The sequence below is a fragment of the Ostrea edulis genome, chromosome 2 (genome assembly GCF_947568905.1).
Source record: "Ostrea edulis chromosome 2, xbOstEdul1.1, whole genome shotgun sequence".
Lineage (NCBI taxonomy): Eukaryota > Metazoa > Mollusca > Bivalvia > Ostreida > Ostreidae > Ostrea > Ostrea edulis.
In genome coordinates this window covers 96,273,436-96,294,297 of record NC_079165.1, presented here as the reverse complement: position 1 = coordinate 96,294,297, position 20,862 = coordinate 96,273,436, and the positions used below count along the sequence as shown (strand labels likewise).

General features: G+C 34.1%; 1 protein-coding gene across 1 annotated transcript; it reads left to right on the top strand.

The window, feature by feature from the left end:
- The first annotated feature begins 2,965 nt into the window (after positions 1–2,965).
- LOC125678131 (archaemetzincin-2-like) lies at positions 2,966–11,366 on the top strand. The gene is made up of 4 exons (XM_048916297.2): positions 2,966–3,164; positions 5,485–5,569; positions 8,688–9,198; positions 10,928–11,366. Exons 1-4 carry the CDS (start codon positions 3,096–3,098, stop codon positions 11,235–11,237), a joined length of 975 nt encoding a protein of 324 aa, XP_048772254.2. The 5' UTR covers positions 2,966–3,095; the 3' UTR covers positions 11,238–11,366.
- The last annotated feature ends 9,496 nt before the right edge of the window (positions 11,367–20,862 follow it).

Here is a 20,862-nt window from a genome sequence, read left to right as displayed (position 1 = left end):
TCTGCATTGGATGTTTTATTTCATAGATAAGATAGAACAAGGCATTTCTTTTTGCTCTATGCAGCACTGTACAATATAAAACAAGAGGCCCATGGGCCACATCGCTCACCGGAGTCACCTTGGTCCATATCAGAAGACTTTTCATATCTATTTGCATGTAAAACCGTAGTCCCTATTATGGCCCCAACCTACCCCCTGGAGGCCATGGTTTTTGCAAACTTGAATCTACACTATGTCAGAAAGCTTTCATGTAAATGTGAACTTCTTTGGTCCAATGGTTCTTGAGAAAAAGATTTTTCCTATATATTTGTATGTAAAACTTTGATCCCCCCTTGTGGCCCCATCCTACCCCCAGGGGCCATGATTTGAACAAACTTGAATCTGCACTATGTCAGAAAGCTTTCATGTAAATATAAGCTTTTCTGGCTCAGTGGTTCTTGAAAAGAAGATTTTTAAAGATTGTCCCTATATATTTGTATGTAAAACTTTGATTCCCCCCCCCCCCTGTGCCCCCATCCTACCCCCAGGGGCCATGATTTGAACAAACTTGAATCTGCACTATGTCAGAAAGCTTTCATGTAAATATCAGCTTTTCTGGCTCAGTGGTTCTTGAGAAGATGATTTTTAAAGATGTTTCCTATATATTTGTATGTAAAACTTTGATCCCCTATTGGGGCCCCATCTGACCCCCGGGGGCCCGGATTTTAACAATTTAGAATCTGCACTATATCAGGAAGCTTTCATATAAATCTCAGCTTTTCAGGCTCAGTGGTTCTTGAGAAGATTTTTCCTATATATTTGTATGTAAAACTTTGATCCCCTATTGTGGCCCCATCCAACCCCCGGGAGCCATGATTTTAACAATTCAGAATCTGCACTACCTAATAAAGCTTATTTATAAATTTCATCTTTTCTGGCCCCGTGGTTCTTGAGAAGATTTTTTAATGACCCTACTCTATTTTTACCTTTTCTTGATTATCTCCCCTTGGAAGATGGCCTGGCCCTTTATTTTAATATTTAGAATTCTCTTTACCTAAGGATGCTTTGTGCCAACTTAGGTTGAAATTGGTCCAGTGGTTTTTGAGAAAAAGTAAAAAATGTTAAAAGTTTACAGACGGACGGACGCCGGAATACGGGTGATCAGAATAGCTCACTTTAGCTTTTAGTTCAGGTGAGCTAAAAAGGAGCATTGCAGTTATCTGCAGCCTTAGCAATCCTTTTTTGCCGGCTAAATCAGTTTATTGATTCTGTTAATTTCAAAGTCTAATCTGACTTTCCAGATCGCCACATCTTTGTTTTTCTGAATCTGCATCACTGATGGTATCAAATACATGTGCGCTTGTTTTTAGGTCACACGAGTCAGGTGACCTATTGGTATTTGTCTGCATTTGTCATCTTGCATAACAATCCAATATTTTTAACTTCTTGATAACTACCATTCCATTACTCTTTGGTATGAAGCGTGGGACAAGGGTCATGAATTGTAAAAAGGACTAAAAAGTAAAGTAAAGTAAATTTTATTTAAAGTCGGCACTATATACATTCAACATGTCAAACAAGCTCTGTAGAGCTTTTTAACCGACTATCACATTCAAGTATATCAAGGACAAAGACACATAGCATGCATGTACACATATACACAGACATATCACAGATTAACAAAAGAATACAAAATAAAAGAAAACTTTCATGCAAGAATATACAGATACGAAAGCATAAGACTACGAGGAAGAAATAAAATATTAGGACTCCTGCACCCGTGGGGCAAAAATGATCAATTTTCAAAATTTTTCTTTCTCTACATTGAACTGCACATGTGTAAAACATTTAAAAAGTATCTTTAATGCTATTGATACTAAATTGAAACTAAATAGGTATTTAGAAGGAGCAGGTAGCCCTTTACCAAAATTGTAAATTTCATGATCTTGGGTGTAAAGGTTTTAGTTCAATTGTGGGGTCAAGATTATCACCGTGATCATTGTCTATCTTTTGAAAGACATTGAATTTTGCTGATACTGTATAAAAAGTAAACGCATATTGAGGAAAAGCACACATGATGAACCGAAATTGTGAATTTCACAACCCCAGGGTTCTGACTCGAGAGTGGGATCAGTATAGTCATAGAGTTGATATAACACATATTACATAGTCTTTCACCAGTACGGGCACTCTTGGAGGTAAATAATGGTGTATTTGAGTTTTAGGTGCATATCTTGTTTTAATATACTTATCTTGGCAGTCTCGCTGAGATTAGTTTTATACTTTTTTTGAATATTAGAATTTAGCATAGATCTGCAGAACAGAAATTATTTTAGATTCCACGGCCCTTGGGTCTAGTGATACTTGTAACTAATACTCCGGTGACCGATAAGGCCAGGGGCTTGTTTTTTTGGAGATTGATTGATAATTAACAAACAAGCTAGTCATGCACGATTTCCCCAAATAAACACAGATAGCGAATATAGTACATGTACATGTTTATCGAATTCAATAATCCAGATAATGTGTGAAGTGGAAAGGAAAGGTCTACCCCCCCCCCTCTCTCTCTCTCTCTCCTAAATTCCTGTTGCCGAGGATATCTAAGAGAGAGATGTATCAAAAAATGTCAACTCGGATGACCAAAAAGAAAGAAAAAAAAAAGAATCACTTGAAAGAAATAGAAGAATTTGTAGAATATGTGGCATGAATTGTATAGAAGATGAGGTGCATTCACTGATTAAATGTCCTTTATTCAAAAAGGGGAGAAAGGATGATTTTTTTAGGACATTGCTAGGAAAATATAAAATTTTTATACTTTGTAAAATAAAGAAAAAAAATTATATGGATTATGAACAATAAATGAAGATACAAACTTGTTAACAAAGCCGAACAAAATTTTACGAAACATTTCTAAAATAAGAAATAATGCTCTGTGTAACCCCCCCCCCCAAACGGGGTGGTATGGTAGGCCTTACTACATTTTATCGGTTCGTTTGCTAGAAATAACGTCGGGATCGGGATTTTTAGAAAAGAAATGAAATATGAATGCCATTTCTTCTGTGGTCATGTTTACAGATTTGCGTCCTGACAACACTGTCAAACGAGTAGAATAATCAATGGCAACAGCAGAATCTGTTACAGCTGATGTAAAATTGCTTCAAATTATTGGAATAGAACCCCTGAAAGTACGGTTTGACCTGCCTTTTATTCCTGTAACTTGTTAGATGATCATGATGATCGTATCATCCAATGATCCATCTATAAAATTTCATATGGTGGACAAGGACTTAGCTATGGCATATAGGCCTAGCTTGCTAGTTATTGGTGGACAAGGTCTAACTACAATATATACAAACTTTTGAAAAATATTTTCTTGAATTTATAGCTAGTGTCTTTATCTAGATCAGGTTCAGTCCAAAGACTATTTCTACCTACGGCCTACGTAGCTAATATGTTGACGGTGCTACCGTTTGAGCGAGCGCAGCTTCATGTATGTACATATTTTGTAATGTTCATGCTTTGATCAGGTTCAATTTAAACAATATCTATCTGCCTATTATCATAACATGAATGAAATTGGGTAGCTGAAAGAGCTAGGCCGTTTTAGTTTTCTCCCATGGGTTTATATTAAAAATCATTAAAACATGTATACATTAATGTAATTGAAATATTTTTATGCTATACAGTGTATATACATTTTATTTCTGCTGCCTTCACTGTGACTTGCTTAACCTTTGATGCACGATTTGTTCTGAACTGTATGCTCTCAGCAGTCAACTGCCTGTACTTTCCTTTTTTCTACTCTCAACCTTTTCAAGTTACTAATTTATGAAAAAATGCCCAAACATTAAACCTTTCAAGTTTGTAAAACTGTGGAAACAGCACTGCCTTGGAACACAAAATGCATTTCAATATAATGATAATTTTAGATAAATCGATAAATTCAGCTATTGAGCATGTACAATGAGGATAGGTACAGCTTTAAATGTTTTATTTATTTTCTATGTATATGTGTATAACATTCTGTTGTAAGGTATATATGCATTGTAAAGCACCTTTGAGCGTACATAGTGTATGAAAAGGGTGCTATATAAATATTGTATTATTATTATTACCAGACATGTTTTAAGAAGGAAATGGACTCAAGCACTTACTATTTTTAGTCGCGAAAAAAAAAAAAACCCAAAGATTTTATAAAAAAATGTTTTCATCGATTTTTTGTATATTTTTTTAATAGCACTATTCAGTATCTGTGATCTCACATATTTTAACAATTTTTAAAAGTTAGTCTCCCTTTTTTCTTGTTAGAATAATGAATTCCTAATGAGAATTTAGTATTTTAATCAGATTTGTGGTGTGCAATAGATTATAAACAATTTGTATTCGATGCCATATTACGTGTGCCTAATGTTTACGTATATTCAATATTGTCCCAGAAGTATGACTTTTAAGCAAGTACGTATTTAGATCCGCCACTGTCCGTCTTACTATGACGTACGTCGAAACGTAGACATGACGTCACACATCATCTTAGCCTGCCTTTCATAAACATTGCACTTCGTTAAACATTTCGCCTAATGGTGCACTGAATTTTGGAGCTAGGAGACCACAAGATTAGGATGAAAATCCACGTAAGTTCACAATCATATTCCAAGGTGTGACTTTGCGAGATCTCAGCCATTTTTGACAAGGGACTTCTGGGATTGGCGTCAAAAAAATTTTCTTGTTAGAGGTTTAGATGTAATCGGATTATTTCCCGCGCTCTAGTCATTAGAGCTCGCTATTTATAGCTACATAGGTATTTAAACCTACTTAAAGTAGCTACTTCTACCTACTTTTACCTGTTTTTGAAAACATGAATAAATAATAATTAAAGCGCATCTTTTTAAACAGGTCAGTCGTTTCATGTATCATGTTGTGCACGGCAAAATTCAGAGTGTAAATTTGAATACTTTACGAGGGTGGAGAATGCAGAGGAAATGCATGAAAATTCGCCCCAAAAACCTTTAATGTAAAACTGCATGAAGGTAAACTTTAAAATTAATACAGATTTGTTAGACATTCTACACTTTTTCTCACATATAGCTTTGATCCTAAACTCCTAGAAAATGGAACTGGGTGCTGTTATTGATACAAATTTCAAAAGTTAGAAAGTAATCATTTTTGTCCAATATTTTTGGGGTATTCATCGTCAGTGTAAGTGAATCAAGAAATTTGGTACACGCCATATTTCACCGTTCCTGCGTTTGGCCACGAAATGCAAGTAAAGGAAAAAGTAGGTAAAAATAGCTACCTGGAGTAGGTTTAAATAGCTACCTAGAGTAGGTTTAAATAGCTACCTGGAGTAGGTTTAAATACCTACGTAGCTATAAGTACCTACGTAGGTAGAAATAGTCTTTGGACTGGACCTGTAGATGTTATATTGTAGGGTATGGAATTTTCTTTATACATTGTATTTTATGCTTAACATTATGAACTGGAAATGGAATCCCGCTATATTTTCAGGATAAAGAACAAGCTAGAGGACCAAATTACAAAACAGTCCATGAGAAAATTGTAAACGAAAAGAATGCCAGGTTTATGTATCCTGGTAAGTGCTAAATCCCTTATTTTTTTTTGGTACACCCTATTCTCAGTAATTCTTATGTTGCTTGTCAACAATAACACCCAATATAATTGAATTGATCCGTGAAGCACACTAACTTGTTACCCATGAGATACGTGTTTGTAATATAGGGTTATTGAGCTTATATTGGTGAATATTGGCACGAGTTGGCTGTGAAAATGCACGAGCTTGCCGATATTCACCAATATAAGTTCAATAACCCTTTTATTATAAAACTAAAGTATTTAATTGTTAAATTATATCCCTTTTCCCTCAAAATACTCCAAAATAGACGAGAATTCATCAATATTGGCAGTGTGCAATATCATCATGCATTTCTTAACTGTTCATTATTTAACCCCTGTGATTTTTTTGGGGCCAAAATGCCACCGATATTCGGCTGTTTCCCCTCACTAAAATTAGTTAATTTTCCCAATTATATATATATGTTTTTCCCAATTTCAATTCTAGGGAAATTAGGCCATTTAAAAAAAGGTTACTGTATATTGCTGACAAAGAGTAAATACGTTTTTTCTTCAGTTTTATTCTCCAAACCACTGCACATGCAAAAGGTTTTGTAAAGAATATGTAAAACAATAGAGGCATTCATATAAGCAGATATGCGGCAAAGTATATAGTTTCCAGATACACATTAAGCCATATTGTTGACAATTTAGTTTGACCGCCATTATATGTAGGGTCAGGCTAATAACAGGAAGTGCCCAACAGTATAGGGTTTTACTAAGATCCGGGGGGAAAAAACCCAGGAGAGACATTCTGGAAACTTGATTATTAATATAATATATACAAGATTATGGGTACAAATGCTGGTGAATTCATAATTTATTATTTTGTTCATGAAATTAGACAATACGTATTTCTTAGAAAAAGTAAATAATATCTATACAAGGTGTGACTTCCAATACATATTTAATGTTAAATAATGATTTATTTTATGATTTTAAATCAGATCTGAAATAAACTTCAAACCAAAAAAATGCTATTTGATTATTTTATGTATCTTTACCATTTTAATTTACTATGAATGATTTTTTCCAATTTGAGGAAAATGTCGCTAATTTTTCCCAGTTCAAAAGGAGCTAGGGGTGGTAGTTTGAAAAACAAAAAATCACTGAACTCGTCATTAATGCATGAGGCAAACTGATTTTGTGAATGGGGACATCATAATTTAAGTACAGTAAAACATTTTGCTTAAGTAAATATCAAATACCGGTTCTGTCAGATTCGGAGGACTGTCGTCTGCCATTTTGGCTTGTTTACGTCGTTACGGTAACGTCAATATCGAACGCTCATACTCGGAATGTTTCGGGCGCATACAATTTACGCAATGCAAAGTTAGCATTCAATAAATTCTCAGGATATTGAATGCTAACATTCTCTAGATTTTACGCAGATTTTATAATAGACTATTTATTAGCTATATAATAATACTAATTAATAACTATCCATCAGCTCTATGTTTTTAGATAATCAAAATTCGAAATTTAATATGTGAAATAAAATTTGCTGGTTAGCTCGAAAAATATTGCAGAGCAATTAAGCTTAAGAAACCTGCACAATTTTAGCCTTAGGACAGAAACAATCAGAGAAATTATGAGTATCTGACACTGATAATTTATACACTTCTTGGCCAAAAGTGAGTTCCTAAAGAAAATTTTCACATAAATATATATGTCATATTAATGCTGTTTTTAAGGTTGTCAGGACACTGATCACATGATTAATTTATTTTATGTTTTCACCTGGTAATAATGGTTGTCATCACTTTAATAGCTATGACATCATAGCTTACTAAACTACATTATTGTCTAGTGCTTAAGGGAAAGTTGATATTTTGGACGGGTGTGATATTTCAGACAGTCAATAAAAAAAGCATTATTTCTTTCAATTGTTATTTGTTCTAAATCTAAACTTATTTCCGAACTCAATATATTTACAAAATGGAAAACACCTGATTACATGTGCATCTGTAACCCAGCTGAAATACATGACCTTCACTAACATTGCTGTAAAGGACACCAGCATCCATATTGTTTCATTTATAGCAAAACCAAGTCCTGTTGAGACCTAGTTTTCTGGTAAAAGTTACCGATATAATCAAAAAATTATAAACAAAATCAAAATCACTACAAAAAATAATCATCTAATGTGCAAAAACGAATGCATAAAATGTCATTGAATCGCAAAATAAAAGGCAATAACCAAATTTTTCTAACTACCTGTATTCAAAGTTATAACACCATGTCAATGAAATAACAACACCATTGTCCTAAGTTACAACCTTCTACCTGACTTTGTTTAAGTGTTAAAATATGTGGCATAAATAGCAGGAAAAATCTAATGAAACCTGGGAACAAATCTAGAATGTTCGTCAAATCAACCGATATACAATATCCCTATGTTCAGTGGTTTAGATGATGAGCATTTCCGAAATACAGAGCATACTGTCTGAAATAACAACACTTTCCCCTAGTAGGCTATGACGTTGATGTCACAGTGATAAGGACCTGAGTGAATTAGAACATTGCGAGGATGATGAATGAAATTTTAAAAATCTCAAAGGTGTCTCTCAACTTTGAGTTTTGTAAAAACTTTGATTCACAAAGCCAAATTAGGTCCTACATGAGCCTTAAAATTGTCCTGTGGTTGAGAATGGCCTGCTGCCTTTGGTTCTGGAAAAGAAGTTGAAAATGAAATCTGCGTGTATTATGATGAACAATTGGTGACTTTTATGAAATTTTCACGCTAGATTGTACATTATGTTGAGAGGAATGTCATTATAGCCATTTTGAAATATTTTATTTAAAAATACCCAAAAATGATGGGCTAGTAAAATCAGTGTGGTCATTAAAAAATCTCCTGCTCTTAAACCAGTGGGTCAGAAGTGACAAAAATAGTATCTGTGTATAATGTAGGTACTATTGTAGTTTCTTCAAATTCATGACCCATTAGGTCAACTGGTGTCAAATGCTGTAAAAATGGTACTTTCATCAGTAAATTTTAATTCATTCAATATGTGGTTTCCCTAAATGTTTGAAATAAAACTTCTATCATGTAATTGATGAATGTTTGTATTTTGTAGATCCAGGATTCTTCAAGAAGAAAAAGAAGGCAAGGAAAGGTGAATGGCTGGCAGAACATAAGGAACCAGGTCAGACCTTTAAACAGTTTCTAGGTAAAATTGGCAACAGACCATTTGGGCGCCACAGAACCATTTACCTCATCCCATTAGTTTTTGAAGAGGAGCCTGTTCCAAAGAATATCCTCAAACCACTATCAGAATATGCCGCTGTTTTCTTTGACTTGCCTATCAAAGTCGGCAAGCAGAGAAACATGAAAAAAGACGTACCTAACAGAATTAATGAGTTTACGAAAAACTTCCAAGTAGATGCTACAGCTTTGTTGCAGAAAATGGAGCTTCCTGCGGATGCGTTTTGTGCTGCTGGGATAACCCTTTGTGACCTTTATCCACAGGAATCATGGAACTTTGTCTTTGGACTGGCCAATGTGGATGGCGCTCGTGGAGTTTATTCATTAGCCAGATACCTGTCCAATTTTGGCTCCTCAAGAAATACAGTGTACAATCCTGATGAGTAGGTCTATAGGTTTCTTTATAATTACAGTGAGGTCTATAGGTTTCTTTATAATTACAGTGAGGTCTATAGGTTTCTTTATGATTACAGTGAGGTCTATAGGTTTCTTTATAATTACAATGAGGTCTATAGGTTTCTTTATAATTACAGTGAGGTCTATAGGTTTCTTTATAATTACAGTGAGGTCTATAGGTTTCTTTATAATTACAGTGAGGTCTATAGGTTTCTTTATAATTACAGTGAGGTCTATATGTTTCTTTATAATTACAATGAGGTCTATAGGTTTCTTTATAATTACAGTGAGGTCAGTGGGTTTCTTTATAATTACAATGAGGTCCTGATGAGTAGGTCTATAGGTTTCTTTATGATTACAGTGAGGGCTATAGGTTTCTTTATAATTACAATGAGGTCTATAGGTTTCTTTATAATTACAGTGAGGTCAGTGGGTTTCTTTATAATTACAGTGAGGTCCTGATGAGTAGGTCTATAGGTTTCTTTATAATTACAGTGAGGTCTATAGGTTTCTTTATAATTACAGTGAGGTTAGTGGGTTTCTTTATAATTACAGTGAGGTTAGTGGGTTTCTTTATAATTACAGTGAAGTCAGTGGGTTTCTTTATAATTACAATGAGGTCTATAGGTTTCTTTATAATTACAGTGAGGTCAGTGGGTCCATAAAATATCCAAAGAAAAAAGATCCATATTAGCTAGTGCTTTGACCGTTGTATATTGATAATATATAAATGAAATTTATTGATTTCATGAATATTTACAAAGAAGTTTTTGGATTTTTTTTTCATATTTATCACATTACTGCAGTGTTCGAAATTAACCATAGACCAATAGACCGAGTCTTTGTCAAATGACACCGGTCTATGCCAATTGTAATTGAGATCGACCAAATTGTCTATGCCAATTTTCTAGGTTTAAAGCAATATAGTTATCCCAAAAGTTGACGTCTGAAAATGTTATGAGTAAAAAAGGACATTGTTATGGAAATGGAAAGCAAATATGCTTTTTAAGTACATTAAAAGTAAATAACTATGTTTTGAATTAGTGGGGGGTTTTTTTTGTTCAATGTTGCGGTCTATGCCAATTCGATGAGCTAGGTCTATGTCATCTTGTTTTGGCATAGACCCGTGGTCTATGCCAAGTTTTAAACCAATTTCGAACACTGTTACTGAATTGAATTTCTGAAGAAATATAAAGACCAGCTTTGGGTTGAATGCTAAAATACGAACGATTCAAGGGAAAACTCACCGTATATATTTGTTTAACTAAACATTTACATGTGATAAAACCTGTACAGACACAATTTCACAAATATCTAGAGCATTCTAATTTTGAGCGTCCTCTGTCCTCTAAACATGAAAATTTCAGTATCTATTTCCTTATGAACATGTTGCAGTTGTAAGCAATGTGCACATGAATCAGTTCAATCTTAATAAATGCAGTACATCTATTTAATGGTTGAGAATTCAGACAGAAATGAAAGTAAAGAGTAAATATATGAAACAAACTTAATTCTTGGAAATACATTACGTAATGAACTGCATCTGCAAACTTTACATGGAGCAAGTATGTAGGCGTGAAGTGTCACAGTTCATACCTTTATGTATTTTCAAAAATAAAATTTATTTCTTGAGTATATTTAATTTTATCTCTATGCTTCTAAATACTTAACAGCACAAAATACTTGATTTCTTCATTCTTTATTTTTAACTTGCAGAGAGAAAGGTGGAGAGCCTACCATCATCAGGAGAGCATGCAAAGTAATGTGCCATGAAATAGGTCACATGTATGGGCTGAGACACTGCACTCATTTTGAATGCTTAATGAATGGTTCCAACCACTTGGACGAAGCAGATAAAAGACCCTCATTTCTATGCCCACTGTGTCTTAATAAGCTCTACTCTGTCATGAAGTTTGACGTTGAAGAAAGATACAGAAAAATGTTGACATTTTGGAAAACTTATGGTCTGACGGAAGAAGTGAACTGGCTTGAAATGCGACTCGCTGTTGTGTTGGAGGCTTTGTGAATAAATCAGAATGTTACTTTTTATTAGTATATGTTATCTGATCTTTTTTACTAAAAATTATTTATTAGTAATCTATTTTCAACTAACGTACAGTCTGATTTATCAATAAAATAAGAGTTATCCCTCTTACTCCACAGTTCTGTTCCTATAAAAGAACGCGATGTTTTATGAAAGTGTATGATGGAGCTGAAGTCGACTTCTAATTTGCACTTCGTCAGTCCGTCTGTCTGTCCGTGTGTTCGTCTGTCACATGTACTTTGTTTACATATCACGATACATTTCATCACAACTGAGTTCTTTTTACAATGTACGATATTTATGCGAATTAATTGTGCTGGATATAGTTTTCCGGACTTTTTTCCACTTTGCTATAGGAATTGTTGAGTAGATACCGATCTTGTTCTGGTTGATTTATTTTAACGAAAATTGAAGACTTGAGTTTCATGGTTGAATGAGCTTAATTTTTTAATTTCTGGACTTTTTTCGACAATCTATCCGACAGGTGCAAAACAATATGCTCCTATTTTCCAAAGGAAGGCATAAAAATGCGTCAGCGGATTATGCAAAAAATTTGCTACTTTCATCTTTCATTTAACAAACCAAAAGAAAGAGTTATCAGTTATATTTTTAATGATATGAATACTTTCAAGTATGTAAAATATAGATATTACTGACCTGCAAGATATAAATATGTAACGGCTGAAAATCAAAAACCAAAAAGGACAAACTCTGAACTCGTAAAATAAACCATCGTATATATAGGTAAGTACTATTCTAAATTAAAATAAAAGGTATTTATATATAAATAGAAAACATTTTTCAACAATGCCGCGAAATAGGTCGCGGTATTCGTGGAATGTGTTACACGCGGACGGCCGCCTAACTAGAATGAAACGTGTCTTCAATAGAGATCGCAGAATACAACACAGTGAATGTTAATATTTATTACATCACTACTTGTATTCTGCTTAATTTCTACCGAAACTCATTTCTTGTCATTAGCAACTATGAAGACACGTTTTGTTCCAATAAAATTTGATCTGCGTTTTGGTGCCGTCTGTCCACAGACGAAGTTTGTTTACAGAAAAAGACAATTTTTTATTAAAGTGTCAAGCACCTGTGCTTTCACTATTTTGCCATCAATAAACTTCTGGAAAATAGTAAAAGCATTGGTGCTTTTGCATGTAGAGAATCCCTTATTTAGAATTAAGAGTCTGGCAAACTTTACAAAATAGACATTACATGTATATCGCAAAAATGACTATGTTCAATTTGCAATAGCAGCGCCACAGACTTCATTGTATAACGACCATATTTCATATCTTGTAAATGGATGGTGGGATTTTTGTTTTTAAAATCCATCAAAATTGTTCATCAAATATTGAATACCTTAAATGATTCAAATAAACACTAAAATGTGTCCCGTTATAACACAAGAAACAAAGACCAGTTCTATATTCCAAGATAAACAAAGACCAGTTCTATATTCCAAGATGCAGATTAGAGTTCTTCAAATAATCATTTGTACCCGATTTGATAAAACATTGGAATTTATTAAATGTAGAAGTCATCTCAATCAACTTATTCCGCAAAAATCACAAGTCCGCCATATTTTTATTTTGAGAAACGATTCATCAACAGTATTCATACAAGACACAGGCACTCGACGTTTTAAATATCTATAATAAACAAGAGGCCCATGGGCCACATCGCTCACCTGAGTCACCGTGGTCCATATCAGAAGATTTTCCATATCTATTTGCATGTAAAACCGTAGTCCCAATTATGGCCTCAAACCTATCCCTGGAGGCCATGGTTTTTGCAAACTTGAATCTACACTATGTCAGAAAGCTTTCATGTAAATGTGAACTTCTTTGGCCCAATGGTTCTTGAGAAGAAGATTTTTAAAGATTTTCCCTATATATTTGTATGTAAAACTTTGATCCCCTATTGTGGCCTCATCCTACCCTAGGGGGTCATGATTTTAACAAACCTGAATCTGCACTATATCAGAAAGCTTTCATATAAATCTCAGCTTTTCTGGCTTAGTGGTTCTGGGAAGAAGATTTTTAAAGATTTTTCCTATATATTTGTATGTAAAACTTTGATGCCCCCCTTGAGGCCCCATCCAATCCCCGGGGTCCATGATTTTAACAAACTTGAATCTGCACTATATAAAAAAAACCCCAAACAAACAAACAAACAAAAACCAAAAAACTTTGACCCCCTATTGTGGCCCCATCCGATCCCCGGAGGCCATGATTTTAACAATTTAGAATATGTACTATATCAGGAAGCTTTCATATAAATCTCAGCTTTTCTGGCTCAGTGGTTCTTGAGAAGAAGATTTTAAAAGATTTTTCCTATATATTTGTATGTAAAACTTTGATCCCCTATTGTGGCCCCATCCGACCCCCGGGGGCCATGATTTTAACAATTTAGAATCTTCACTACCTAATAAAGCTTATCTATAAATTTCATCTTTTCTGACCCAGTGGTTCTTGAGAAGAAGATTTTTTAATGACCCTACCTTTTCTTGATTATCTCCCCTTGGAAGGTGGCCTGGTCCTTTATTTTTTTCAATTTAGAATTCCCTTTACCTAAGGATGTTTTGTGCCAACTTTGGTTGAAATTGGCCCAGTGGTTGTTGAGAAGAAGTTGAAAATGTTTACAGACGGACAGACAGACGGACGGACGCCGGAATACGGGTGATCAGAAAAGCTCACTTGAGCTTTCAGCTCAAGTGAGCTAAAAACAATTGTCTTCCTGTAAACATAATTTTGAATATTATGTTTACAGGAAGACAATTTTGTTATTATAGATATTTAAAACGTCGAGTGCCTGTGGGCACAGAGAACGATTCATCAACAGTATTCATACAAGGCACAGAGAGAATTGTATATAATTCATTGACTATTTTATTATATATTTACCTTTTTTTTTAAACGAGTTTTTTATTATTATTATTAACAAAAGTCCGAAACCATCTCCAAAAAATAAAATCCTGGATCCGCGCATATATGGTCAATCATTACGGAGATATTTATAATTTTCACGTGAATCTAAAAATCATCGGACTAATATTTTACCTATCCAATACAACTTGACGCCCCCCCCCCCCCCCCAAAAAAACCCCATATATAATTTGATAGAAAATTATTAATAACTTATATCACTTTTGCAATGGTGAAATCATACTTCAAATGATATGCTATTAAATACAATTTTGGTGTAGCTATCCACATAAAACTATCACTTGAAATTAGATGGTCAGCGTTTAAAAAAAAAATTGATACTAAGTGTAAGTGTATTGTACCATCTTAATAAAAGACGCTTTATTGGATGAAACATCTTTTGCAACTACTAAGAGTATACTCTGTTAATCCAGGAGATTAACGTTAACAATAAAGAGACCTTTTCAATATATGATTTTGAATACAATGAACATACAGTCAGTTATATATGCCAGCTTTTTGACAAGAAATGGTGGTATAGTATTTAATTCCACATTGCCTCAGCTTTCAAATCATATGACGTACGCACCCTAATGTATATGCATGTACGAGATTAAAATAAATGGACCTTGGCTGTTTCGTGTAATGACACCGTCCTCATTACCAGATAAAAATGAAGAGTTAAGGATAAGTAGGACCCGTTCATTGATACTTCTGCGTGTGTGCTTGGGCTAAACAATAGGCTAGGGATAGTTTCAATGTGTACATAGTCACCACGTCATTGATTCACGAGATACCGTGCATAGCAAGTACGTTGATTGCAATCAGTTGTAACAATACTACAATTTCCAGAAATTCCTATCTTTCTCCAGTCATTTTCACACGGTTGTTATTTGCAACGCCAGCAACTGTCTTTCTCTTGGGTTATTCTGTTGTCGCACCCGAGAACAGCAAAAATTAAACAGGACACGCAACAAGTTCTGGTTCATTTTTACCCAATAGCCTTTTTTTCACCAGACACACATTTCACATGTCCATGGCTATCTGTTAAAACATGTACTTCTACTAACATAGCTATTGAGTGTACCTATATAATCTAACATAGCTATTGAGTGTACCTATATAATCTAACATAGCTATTGAGTGTACCTATATAATCTAACATAGCTATTGAGTGTACCTATATAATCTAACATAGCTATTGAGTGTACCTATATAATCTAACATAGCTATTGAGTGTACCTATATAATCTGGAGTGTTGGATACTGTGGTTATCGTTATTCAGACTATGTCTGCGTTTGTAGGAAGAAATGAACGAGACCTGAACATTGATTATACTTATAACCTGTTTGTGCCATGTCTATAGATTTTGATCTCTTTGCACACCACCCAGGAGCGGGTCCAGAAAACTTTAAAGGAGTGTTGTTATTAGGGGCCAGTTTCACAAAACTATTTTACGACTAAGATCTGTTTGTTATAAGATCATATCATGTAGCTGCTTCCTTCGTATCTTAATATAGTTACACCCTCCTCAGTGACGTCGTAAGATTTCGCAAAGTCAGTGAGTTGATAAGATGTATGCATGACAGGAACATAAATTTTGTTGGAGCCTTTTTCAACAGTTATTGTAAAAAACCCTTATTAACCATAAAAGTCTTAGTTATATTTGAATACTCAATGATATGTTTCAAAATATTAAATCCAAGGGCAATAACTGTTTTCATTAAATTATTATTAAAGCTGTATGGTCCGAATTACATAATTTTTTTCCATCTCGTAAAAACGCTATTAAATCATCGCACGTATGTAGTTATGAGGCTGTACGACATATCATAAATTATTTCACCTGTTTTAACCAAAATTATTTGATTTTAAATCGATGTTTACAAATAACCGCGTCACTGCCATTTCAAGTGACAGTCACGTGACCAGTTTAAACTTTCAGATCATCGGTGGTCTTATCTGTGTAAAGCTGTGTATTTTGTTATAACAGTAGCGTACCATAAGTTTGATCGAAATAAAAATATCAAATACCTCTTAGTAATTCGTTGTTTTACGCTCTTACAGCCTTAAAACTAGACAGTTGCGTATGAGTTAATACATCATGTTGGGATTCTCCTGATGCGCGTGGGTCTATTTATAGACGTCTATTATGGGGTGATTTATATATGTACCCAATATATTTACTTTCTAAATAATATTTGCACTGTTTTCTTTTACATGCAGGTGTTTTCAAGCATGTAATTAAGGGAAAGTTAATAACTTTATAAAGTAATTAATCTGCTTTAAAGTAATTATGTACAAAAATAATACATGATAATCGGGTCATACAGCTATCCATTATGCGATAGATTTCCTTTATTTTTTACGAACATTTTGTATATTTTTTAAAGAAACAGTTGCATGAAATTGTTGTGAATACTATTATATTGTTTCAACCAGTTTTTGTGATTTTCAGGGACAGAAACAATCTATTAGACTATATGGAGGATGTGAACATCATTGATATGCTTCGTATACCACGGCATATCATCTTTGTGATGAACTCAATATTTGTTTATGATATCCCACAGCCAACTTTTTCCTGTCATTGCTGCTTCTAAAGGCATGTCCACTTTTTCTTCTTTTCTTTCCCCGACCGGAGATAATCTGTTGAATTTACTACATTGACTTTAGGAGAGACATCTCCACAACCTTCCTTCATAGCATTGGGAACTGTGGAGTTTTGTTTTGAAAACTTTATTTCTTTACGTTTTTATCTTTGGTAGTTTTCGTATTATTTAATTTCATTCAGTCATTGGCTTTTCGTGTCCAGTATACATAGTCGAACATGCGTTTTGTTTGATTAATGCGACATTCCGCATCGTTAAAAGTTTGCACAAGTGATACCCGTGTCTTTGGTTTTCCCTACCCACCCACATCCTCGTTTACGGAATATTTTTTTTTTTTTGTGCTTAGTATGTTATTTTGTTATGTTGCGAACTTGTAACGAACGCTTCAACCTTATCATTGTCTTTTTTCTTTATATTTGAAATTAGTTTAGAAAATATTTATTTTCTGAAGAGTGGAGCGAAGGAAAAATTAAACAAAAATATATCAAAATTTCATGTTTAATATCTTAACGTCGACGTTTCTATAAAAACACCACTCAATACTTTAATTTTGTCTCACAATTTCTGTAATCAAATGGTACACAAACCGAGCGTAACTTTTGAAATACAAATTAACGTGTAAAATCACATAATTTAGAAAAGAAGTACAATGCATTAAACCTTATAAATACATTGAATAATTACAAATGACTAAAATCGTAATATATCTACTTTCTATTCATATTTCTATAACCTTTAATCTTTCCCATAGCATTCAAAAATATTTTAAAAGTTAAGATAGTTTTGTGAAACGGTACTGTCGTATCTTATGATTGTCATAAGTCGGATCTTGATATAAGCTACCTTATGACAGATCTTGAGCTATTTCATTGAAATCCGGCCCAAGTTTATATCTTTTGTGCCCAGAAAGGGGATGAAAACCCTAAAATGGCAAAAATGACCCCTTTTTATATATAAAAAAAAAATTCACCCCAAGGGGGGATGCAACTCCCATGTCCCCCTCTAGATCCGCCACTGCACCGCACCATATACATCCAATTTTAGATCTTAGGGATGGGACTAAATATCCCAAAATATTGTGATATTTAAAAAAGTATGAGGACGGTTCAAATATTTGATGTACAGAGCACCCACTTCTTATGTACAGTCTTTAAAACTGACAATACTTTCATAATATTGTTCTTTTAAACACCTATTATATATGATGAGTTTTTGAATATTTTAAGTGCAAAAAGGTCATTATCCATTTTCTTATTAATTTTCCATATCTAAATGCGAAAAGGTCAAGTTTAACACAATGTATCTCTCTTTTGTGTAATACGAGTAATTTTCCTTCAACGCAGAAAAAAAAAGATGAAGAATTAAGAATACAGCACAACTTCGATGCGAATATCTTTAATCCTCTTTCATCGTATGAACTCTATATACACCCTTCGTATTAGTTTTTCAAATATTAAAAATACTATTGCATTATATTTGGGTGACCGTTTGTTGCATTGAACAGTAGTTGATGAACTGATCGATTTTGTAATCGGATTGACTGACAAGTTCTAATACTGATAAAGTATAGCATGTAATCTTTTGGGGATGTGTCAAAAATCATTCACGTTTAATGCGTCAGTAATCCATTTTAGAAGTAGATCTACATATGTATTAAAATTCAAAACCGACTTATATTTAAAGAGGTGTTAATTCGATCATCAAATGGCCATTGATTAGGTCAACGGCCGTAAACATGAAATATATACTTTGCTATCCGCAATACCCTATATGTACTAAGTCTTAATGCACAAGTTGGTGTTTCAATGCACATCGAACGTTTATTTCGGGAGTAATGAATGTCGGTAATTTTTTAAATTTTGGACCCGGTATTCAGTATATTTGAAAGAACTACATACACATGTATATGTAACCATTCAAACGAAAACTGAGAATAAACTTTGTATAGTCAGCGGATTTATACGCAAAAAAATCACGTTGAACAGACTCATTTGTTATAATTAATAAAATCCATACTGAGACTTGTTTTTTTTTCCCTGTGGTCATCATGTCCGAAACCAGACCGAGTAACCTTTACAGTGTCCGCTGTACTGAATGAATAACTGCCATTCAAGTGTCGTGGTCCCCCTTCAGGCGACCTTCACATAAAGGATACTAACTATTATATTTATTCGAGGGAATGATAAAGCATAGATTAACGAATAAATATTTAGTCACCAGAAAGCTGGGTGGTAGTGTGACAATGGCGAACAAATATTGACAAATGTCCATCAACTGCCAGCCTTTATGTTCTATACTATAGATACAGGTGTAGATCTAGTCGGGTGCAAAAGTATACGTGCGGCTGAGAATCGCACTATCTCTAAGGTCGGTAGAGGGAGTAGGGTTAGACAGATAGCACATGGGATCGTCTGACTGTCTGCATATTTTATACAGGCCTGTCACTGAGATATCGAATTTCACTTGCACTGTTACATAAACTCATTTTAAAACCATAAATTTACGATCGAACGAAACTATAATACTATTCATTTCACTACACGAATGCCGCGTTTCTATAAACAATTTGAAATATCACCTGTACAATGACATTTAGAAGTAAAACCTTTGAACTGAGTTGTAACTAAGCTTCTTATACCTCACTGAGTTCTCCCTTAATTCGGTCTATGTGTCCATTTTCCACCAGAAAAAAACTAGGTACCACTGCTGTGCATACGATAAGTTTATATCAATCACTAATACTCTTTGAAGAGCAGATTTGGGTAGACCACTCCGAATTCAAGAATGTATAGTTCATGTATAAAATTATAGAACCGTCTTATTACTTTTGAGAATATAAATGTATTAGTATTTAAGATTTATAATTCATCTATCCACACAAACTTTAATATATTTTTTGGTACTAACAATAACTTGGTACTTTCATGTAATTTTTTTCCAAAAAAGCCATTTCTGAATCGTATTTTAGAAGCAAAGAGTAACTGGTCAGTGTTTATAATATAATTGTATTCTCAAGCAATTATTATTCACTCAATGAAAAATGGTATCAATTGAACGTTGTGCTGTGCTTATTGTGATACAAAACAGGGATTACAAGTCATGACCTTGCTGTGGAAAAGGGAAGACATTCGTTGAAACCAACATATGAAAGATTTTGTAAAATATGTAGTACAAACATGGCTGAAACGTATGGTCTAATCTGAAAGGGGGAGAGGAACCTACGTTTCAGCCATGGCTGGCGACGATGAACACAACGGCTGATAGAAAGTCACTGCATATTTTTTCGCTGAGAAAAATTATCTAATATAAGTCGTAAACAAAGGGAAAGCTTTATTTATAGCAGATCCTCAAAAGTACAGAAAATAAAATTAACATAATGTGCTTTATCTAAAAAGGACACCCAATAACAGAATGCATATCATTTATGCATAATTTGATGCGTGTGTTAATTATATATGAAATGCCTAAGGTGGCAGGGGACAGTTTCTTTGGTTTTGAAACATGTGGATAGGGGGTATACACCAAAGTCAGATTATGACAGACTAATGAAAAATCATATTTCCCTTTTATGTCAATACTTGTATTTCATATTAGTGTAGTTAATAAATTATGACCCTAAATTACATGTAATCTATAAATACTGGTGCTGGTGCACAAAACATGCTCTGAGCAGGTTCCCCTTTTTTGCTTTGATTTTCCCTCATTTGGGCTAATCCGCACCACCCCCACACCATCACAGTACCAAACATGGGGATTTAGACACTGTGCACAATCAAGAACCTATCTGCCCTTCTCAAAAATCTACCTCTCATATGGGGCCATCCACCTTCCCTCACAGCTACAGACCTTTTGCTAGACCCTGCATGTTTTCACCGGAATTTCTTCAGCAACAGACCACGTGTCTTAGTTTCGTATTTGCACCCATCTATATGCTAGGAATCATGGTGACACCTACATGTTGTATATCAACATTTTTACTAAGCACTCAGCTACATTTGACATGCATCCTAAAATTATTGTATACATTTTTACACATGTAATATCACTTCAAATACAGG